The following is an 8,327-nucleotide window of genomic DNA, read 5'->3' as shown; positions in this document are numbered from 1 at the left end:
ATTTTTCCACTATCTTTAAGCAAGAAGGTTTACAAGCAAACACACATGCATATACTTCACTACTAAAAGATAATCACTTTCTTGACCCCAAGAAAGCACCCCTTGTAGATCCCACTACAAGAACCTTAATCACTTGAGAAACCCTTCTCAAGATTTTCCACAAAGATTCACAAAGAAACAAAAATGAAACGAATTCACCTGGAATTCTTGAACAATTCTTTGTCCTTCTCTTTCAAGAGTATGATGATGATGATGATTTTCACAAGATCTTTCACAAATGTTTTTCTTCTTGGATTTTCACAAAGAAACCTCTCCAAGATGTCACACAGACTCTCTAAAACGTTTTAGAAGTTGATTATCAGTTCTTACTCGAAGTTATCTTATGTTTCAAAATAGTTCAAGTCTATTTATAAAAGTTCAAACCCAGATAATCGATTATTTTAAAGAATAATCGATTATTTTGTTCTTCAGATTTCTGGAAATCAACCAAGAACAATTTAATCGATTATTTAGCTGGATAATCGATTATTCCAGAGAGTTGTTCCAGGAATAATCGATTATTTTGGCAGATAATCGATTATTACAGCAAGGCATTCCACTTAGCCCATTTGCTGAAATAATCGATTATATTTAACAATAATCGATTATTTTGAGTCAGTTCTTAAAACTTCATTTTAAGACTCAAAATAATTTTCCAATGTTCTCAACTCATCATCATCTACTCCCTACTTGATTTTAGACAAGTTTTGCTCAATGCACAAAGCACACATACAAGTATACACAAATATAAAAATTCATCTCCTAAGTTCTATTACATAGCCATTCTCCAACACATTTTTCTTGACTCTTCCTTGACTTTGTTTTTGTGTCCAATGTTGTTGTTGTACACTTGTGATCTCCAATTTGTTCCTCTCATGTTGTGATCATCAAAACTCTTAAAGCTTCCAATTCTCCTAAGCTCAACAGTAAATTCAGGTGATGTACTCTTTTTTCCTCCTCAGCCTTTTTTCCCACTAAAGAAAAGGGTTTTTGGCCAAGGAAGGTTTTAACGAGGCACACCTCAGAAATAAATCAACAAAGCAACTCCATTCTTATACATTTTCGGTATTGGCACATTAACCATGACGACTTGCCAAGGTCGAGTTCGAACCTTGATGTTAAAGTCGGGTTCAAACCTTCAAATACAAATTACGTTGCCAAGGTCGAATCCGAACCTTGATGCCAAGGTCGAGTTCGAACCTTGAGATCACATTTTCTTAACCAAGGTCGAGTTCGAACCTTGATATGCCAAGGTCGAGTCCGAACCTTGAGATCACATTTTCTTAACCAAGGTCAAGTTTGAACCTTGATATGCCAAGGTCGAGTCCGAACCTTGAGATCACATCTACTTAACAAGGTCGAATTTGAACCTTCAAACAACAAATTTGGGAACTCCTCAGAAGCCTCTTTGCTCTTACATCACTCGGTGCTTGGGGGGAAAGTGTACTGGCCAGCCGAGTTGCCGACTTGTCCCTCACCAATCTGCTGACTCGGTCAAAGGTTTACCAGCCTAACCAAGCAGTAAGCTTATTATTGCCGAGCTCCTCAGCCCGACCATGAAACATGGACATCGGAACACCACATCGGCCCAAAGAGGCCACGTCATCAAACAAATAAAAATACAATCTTGTCACCGTGCCGCCCATGCGTTATGGGAACGAGGTGACGGTTATGACACATGGCGTCATGACAAATAGGCGTACGCGAAAAGTCACGACCCCTTGTCGAGCTCGGTCTTAACTCCTCGACCTACGGTCTTCGGAGCTCGGGGGGCTAGTGTACTATCTGTACCGCTATGCCGAGCTCGAGCTCGGCATCACAGCGCGGAGTGACCTCGGACACGCGCTAGGCGACATCGGCTCGCTATCCAATTAGGTCATAAACTGATCTCGGGCCCAAGGCCCAACAAAACCCTAATACACACAAAGGTACGTGCATTACTTATACGAGACTCATATACCCACAAACACTAACTTTAGCATCGGAGTCTCTTTTGCAGGTACCACCCCCATCTTGGAGCATCAACGTACCAGTGAAGGAAGCTCACCGATCTTACCCAACAGATCATCCCTACCTCGGATTCCCGGTAAGAACAAGTTTTAAATTTGAGAAACTAAAAATATATTTAAACCTTAATTAAAATAAGAATTTTAAGAAATAATTCACAATATAAAATTAACATCAAATATAAACTTAAAGTTATTTAGAATACTTTTTATTTTTAAAATAATTCACAAGTATCCATGAATATCTATGGATACCCACGGATATTTATAAAATTCGTGATAGTCGCTAGACAGATATCCGTGCAAATATGGGGTAGATATGAGGCTGGTTTTTATATGATAGGGAGGGTACATATATCTACTACTCGCCCTCACAGACCCCGTTGTCATCCCTACTTGTATATCTTTTATCTCTTATCTCTTATGTTTGTTTTTGTTTCTCACTTTCCCATCCTTCATACTCTATTTTCTTTCTCCTTTCTCTCTCATTTTCCTTTTTTTTTCCTCTCCTAATTTTTTTTTCTTCTCTCTCTAATTTTTATTTATTTTCTTTCTCCTCTCAATTCCCCTATTTCTCTTTTCTCTTCATCTCTCCCTCTTTTTATTTTGTCTATTCTTCTTTTTTTCATTGTTTTTCCTACGTCTCTCACCTCTCTTTTAAAGTCAACATATAAACGCAATAATTTTTTTAATTATTGAATATTCAAATATTAATTTTTAAAATTATTAAATATTTAAAAATTGACTAATATTTTTTATATAAATTTTAATCTTAAAATCTCAATATATATATATATATATATATATATATATATATTTAAAATCAATTGTACATATGTTGAAAATCAAATTATCATATATAAATTAAAAATTTGAATTGGTTTATCTAAATAAAACTTTTAAAGAATGATAAAAATTAAAATTAAAGTAATTCAAATTTTAAATTCCTTAAATTTTTAAAATTTTTCATCCAAACACATAAGAAATTTCACAAATTCTTAGATTTCAAATTCTTTATAAATTTTTTATCCAAATAAAATATTTTATCCAAAAATATTTAAAATTATTTAAAAATATAAATTACTTCATTTAAATTCTCTCTTCAAACATATTCTAATAGTTCTTTTCTCTTCACCAAAATTATTATGTTGTTTTTTCTATAAGATTCTGTATCATCAAATATAATCTTTAATATATATATATATATTATATATATATATATATATATCATATTCATCTCCTCTAGGATTTAACATTAAATATATTTTAACAATAAATTTTAAGTTTAATTATCATGCATCAAATAAAAAAATTATATAATCAAAAAATCATTATTGAGATGATTGTTAAGATAATTATTATAAAATTTAATTATTTATTTATACATATTTATTTATTAATATAAATTTTTATATATATATTTAATATCTCAATTAAATTTTTGAAAATTAAAAGATGGGATTCTATTTTTCTCTTTTAAGCCTTTAATTGGCAGGGAAAAAGAGGAAAATTTTTACTTTCACACGAAAATTTATAATTAATAAAAGAAAAAATAAATGTTCGATAAAATTATTTAATGATATATAAAATAGAGAAATTAAAAAATATTATATAACTTATTGTAAGAATTATCATATATGTAGTCAAAAGAAGAAAAAAAAACAGTCAAAGAATTATGATATTATCATTAATATGTCCAAAAAGAATTAGCTAAGCGCACGCGTAGAACTGTAAATATCGTGCATCCGTATATTATAACTATAAGTATAAACCGATTTTCAGAAACTCGAATTTCATTTTTCTTTTTCTTTTTCTTTTTAAATTTTTCTCTCTACTCTCGTGAAACGCGTTTCTCACACAGCCCCGAGAAACCACAACAACAACAACAACAGGTATCTTCCCATCACCGCGATGTTTTTCTTTGTTCTTTCGATCGAATCCCTTTTGTCTTGATTTGTCCAACGTAATAATGAATCACACGACAAACGAACAAAAGCATGATTTTCCGTGATTGTGTTTCATGGGTGTTAGATTCTAGGTTTTTCCGAACATGAAAATTTCCTTTTTTTTTTGCTCAAGTAATTCACTAGTTGTTGTTATTGATTGATTACAGGAGAATTGTAAGTTATCAAGGATGTTAGAGCAGTTACTGATATTTACAAGAGGAGGGTTAATCCTGTGGACTTGTAAAGAACTTGGGAACGCTCTGAAAGGTTCACCGATTGATACCTTGATCCGTTCCTGCCTTTTGGAGGAGCGATCTGGTGCGGCATCGTACAATTATGATGCCCCTGGTGCTTCCTACACCCTCAAGTGGACCTTCCACAATGAACTTGGCATTGTGTTTGTGGCTGTGTACCAACGGATCCTTCACCTCTTGTATGTGGAGGATCTGCTTGCTATGGTGAAGCGGGAGTTTTCGCAGGTTTATGATCCCAAAAGGACTGCATACCCTGATTTTGATGAGACTTTTAGGCAGTTGAAGATGGAGGCCCTGGCTCGTGCTGAGGATTTGAAGCGGTCCAATTTGAATCCTGTTGCTGGGAATACGAAGAAGCAGGTGCAGGGTAACAATAAGTTGGGATTTGAGGGAGGGAATAAGAAGAAGAGTGGTGGTGTGGTGAAGAATGGTGGTGGTGGTGGTGGTGGTGGTGATGGTGATGATGCTAATGGTAGGAAGTTGGAGAATGGACACTCCAATGGCAATTTTGTTGCTAAAGATGCTAACCTTAGTGATGTGAATGGTAGGGAGAATGGAAGTCCCAATGTTGGGGCTTTTGATGTACATAAGCTTCAGAAGCTTAGGACTAAAGGTGGTGGGAAGAAGGCAGATACTGTTGCCAAGGCCTCCAAGGCAGAACCAAACAAGAAAGTTACAAAAAAAAATAGGGTTTGGGATGATGCTGCAACTAAGGAAACTAAACTGGACTTTACTGATCATGCTGGTGAGGATGGGGACAGGAACATAGATTTTGTGGCTGCAGATCAAGGTGAAAGTATGATGGATAAAGAAGAGATTGTTAGCAGTGAAAGTGAAGAGGAGGACGAGGAGGATGTGGGGAAGAACAGAAAGCCTGATGCCAAAAGCAAGGGTTGGTTTTCATCCATGTTCCAGAGGTAAGATTACCCTGCCTATTCTTTATATATTCTGTACTTTTCTAGCATAATTGTTTATCTTTTATTTAAGTCGTTTGAGTATCTTGCTGAAATGATTTGTATTTTAGCGTATACACACACACGGGCCTATGGGTTTGTTTCTCTCATGCCAGAAGTTTTTTAAAATTGATATATAACTGTATATTACTGTGGGTTTGTGCAGCAGTGTGTTTCTAGTTTTGCTGCAATATTGTGTTGCTAATAAAATTATGTTCTGTAAATTTTCTTGAATTGAACCTTATTTGTGAGAAATCAGTTCAGTATTATGAAACATTTGGCAGTTTACATGCATGTATTTTCAAGGAACCCTCTTAGTTCACTTTGTAAATTGTAATGCAATTAGGTGTTCTATCACTTTACCAGAAAATTTAGCAATGGGGTAGAGGAGGGGAACAGAACAAAATAGTTATTATTGTTCTTGAAAGTTCTCTGTCTGACATGATGAATCAAGTTTCATTTTGAATAATCAAGGGATGTTATCTTGTTTCCAGTTTCCCTTTACTGATGTTTACTGAGGCAGAATAAAACCAGACATTGATCAAGTTCCTTATATCCTTGCCATCAAGTTCTTAAATAAAAAACAATGACATGTGGATGTTTCTTCTAAAATTCTACTATATATTCTAAATAAAGGCTACTTAATGATGGGAAAAAAATCCACATTTCATTGTTTGATTTGAAAGCTTAATGTCAAGGATTCAGAGAAATTCTTCTTAATTTTATCCTTAAGCATTTCATGTTATCTGGTTTCAAATAACTTTTGCACCTCTTGACACAGACTAAATTAAAATCTATAATTAGCTTTTTACATTTTTTATCTTATTTTTATTTTCCGCTTTTCTCTGACATGACTAATTAGAATGTTTTCACATATCCTTGTGTGCAGCATTGCAGGGAAGGCAAATTTGGAGAAGTCAGACTTAGAACCAGCTTTGAAAGCTCTAAAGGATAGGCTCATGACCAAGAATGTGGTGCGTGTTTTTACTCAATAGTGTTATTTTTCTCTTCTTTATACTCTGTATATACCTTAGGAATAGTGCTAGTAACACATTCTCCCTCCTCCATTAGTTAAAATTTATTGAAAACTACAAAATCATGAGAGTTTCATTAAATAGAACGAGACCCGCAAAATTTTGTGATTTCCTATAAATTTCAAACTAATAGGAGTAGGTGTGTTCAAAATAGTGTTAGAGAATGTGTTCCTAGCATTTCTCATGTCACATCTTAATGGGTAGGTAATCATTTGGGTCCTTTACCTAGATAATATTGTTTTCATTCTATGTTTCTTGTAGGCTGAGGAGATAGCTGAGAAACTCTGTGAATCAGTGGCAGCAAGTCTTGAAGGCAAAAAGCTGGCTTCATTTACAAGGATATCTTCAACAGTGCAGGTTTGTTTCTATCTTCTTTCGTATCTACATTTGGTGCTGCCTTTACATTTATGAATGCACTTGTATAACATTTGTACTAACAGTATAACTTTAAAATATTAATGTAGGCGGCAATGGAAGAAGCACTTGTTCGAATTTTAACTCCTAGACGTTCAATTGATATACTAAGGGATGTGCATGCTGCCAAGGAGCAAAGGAAACCATATGTTGTTGTATTTGTTGGTGTTAATGGTGTTGGAAAATCTACTAATCTAGCTAAGGTGGAGTAGATCATATAGTTATCCAATATAGTTAGGATTCCATATTTAGTGTGCCTTTTAACTTGAAAAGATTGGCTTATTTTATGTGTTGCCTCGTAGGTTGCTTACTGGCTTCTGCAGCACAATGTCAGTGTTATGATGGCAGCTTGTGACACATTTCGATCAGGGGCTGTTGAGCAGCTGCGGACTCATGCTCGTAGACTTCAGGTTTATATTGAATTTACTGCTTAAATTACTGGTGTTCTTTAACCTGTGTTTATTTTCCTAGATCATGTTAAAACTTTTTACTAGAAGCATTTTGTCTTATAAGTTCTCTGTTTCAGATCCCTATATTTGAGAAGGGCTATGAGAAAGATCCGGCCATTGTGGCAAAAGAAGCAATTCAGGAAGCTTCACGCAATGGTTCAGATGTGGTTCTTGTTGATACAGCTGGTCGTATGCAGGTATTAATGTAGTTATTATTCTTCTCAAGAGCTAGATTATTTTATCAGATGTTTGGGTTATATATGTGACGTTTGCTACCTTACAAATGGCAGGTTATCTCTAACCATTGACACCCTCTATTTTTGTTTTTTCTGTTATTGTTCAACAACGAACATTCTTGAACTGAACTGATTGAATCATTGTGGCTCTGTATACATAATAATATTAGATGGTGTTTATTTGAATGCTTTTATGTACATCTGATATGTGGCTGCTGGTTTACTCAGGATAATGAACCACTGATGAGAGCACTGTCAAAGCTCATCTACCTGAACAATCCAGATCTGGTCTTATTTGTTGGAGAAGCACTTGTTGGTAATGACGCAGTTGATCAGCTTTCAAAGTTCAATCAGGTTTGATTTATATTCTGCTTAATATCCCTGCTAATAGTCTTTTTCCTATTTTTATTTCCTACATTTAACCCCAAACTTTTCACCGCAGAAATTAGCTGACCTCTCAGCATCAGCTAATCCAAGATTGATTGATGGTATCTTGCTCACAAAGTTCGACACCATTGATGACAAGGTACATGAATTCTAAAATTGCAAGTATGAATTTTGGGCTTAACATATGATATGGATCCTGTTTGATCATGAATAATTATTGGTTTCCCGATGATTCCCTTGTCAGGTGGGAGCTGCACTTTCAATGGTTTACATATCTGGAGCTCCTGTCATGTTTGTTGGCTGTGGACAGTCTTATACTGACCTCAAGAAACTCAATGTCAAATCAATTGTGAAAACTCTCCTAAAATGAGGGCACTATTTTACCTTGCAATGCTGTTCACCTGTCGTGTGTTTCTGTTTGATGATGAACTTGTTGATCCTCGTTTATCCCATTACTTTGTGAGGAAAAAATACTGTGGCTTTGACATTCATGCAATTTGGTTTGTTTAGTTAAGAAGCTTGTATTCAGCATCGTCCCTACTTGCACCCTTTTGGGGTGCTTCTTCATGAGTGTAATATATAAGGTGCAGTGAAAGACGTTTCCTAATA

At 34.8% G+C, this 8,327-nt stretch overlaps 1 protein-coding gene across 1 annotated transcript; it reads left to right on the top strand.

Moving 5' to 3' along the window:
* The first annotated feature begins 4,022 nt into the window (after positions 1-4,022).
* On the top strand, positions 4,023-8,327 carry LOC109805195 (signal recognition particle receptor alpha subunit family protein). Its single transcript, XM_020367204.3, has 9 exons — positions 4,023-5,162; positions 6,088-6,172; positions 6,494-6,589; positions 6,697-6,849; positions 6,949-7,056; positions 7,173-7,292; positions 7,560-7,685; positions 7,774-7,857; positions 7,963-8,327. Exons 1-9 carry the CDS (start codon positions 4,180-4,182, stop codon positions 8,086-8,088), a joined length of 1,881 nt encoding a protein of 626 aa, XP_020222793.2. The 5' UTR covers positions 4,023-4,179; the 3' UTR covers positions 8,089-8,327.

Source organism: Cajanus cajan, chromosome 2 (genome assembly GCF_000230855.2).
Source record: "Cajanus cajan strain Asha chromosome 2, NIPB_CcT2T_4, whole genome shotgun sequence".
In the NCBI taxonomy this organism is placed as follows: Eukaryota; Viridiplantae; Streptophyta; class Magnoliopsida; order Fabales; family Fabaceae; genus Cajanus; species Cajanus cajan.
Note: the sequence above shows the minus strand (reverse complement) of the source record. Positions and strands in the feature narration are given on the sequence as shown.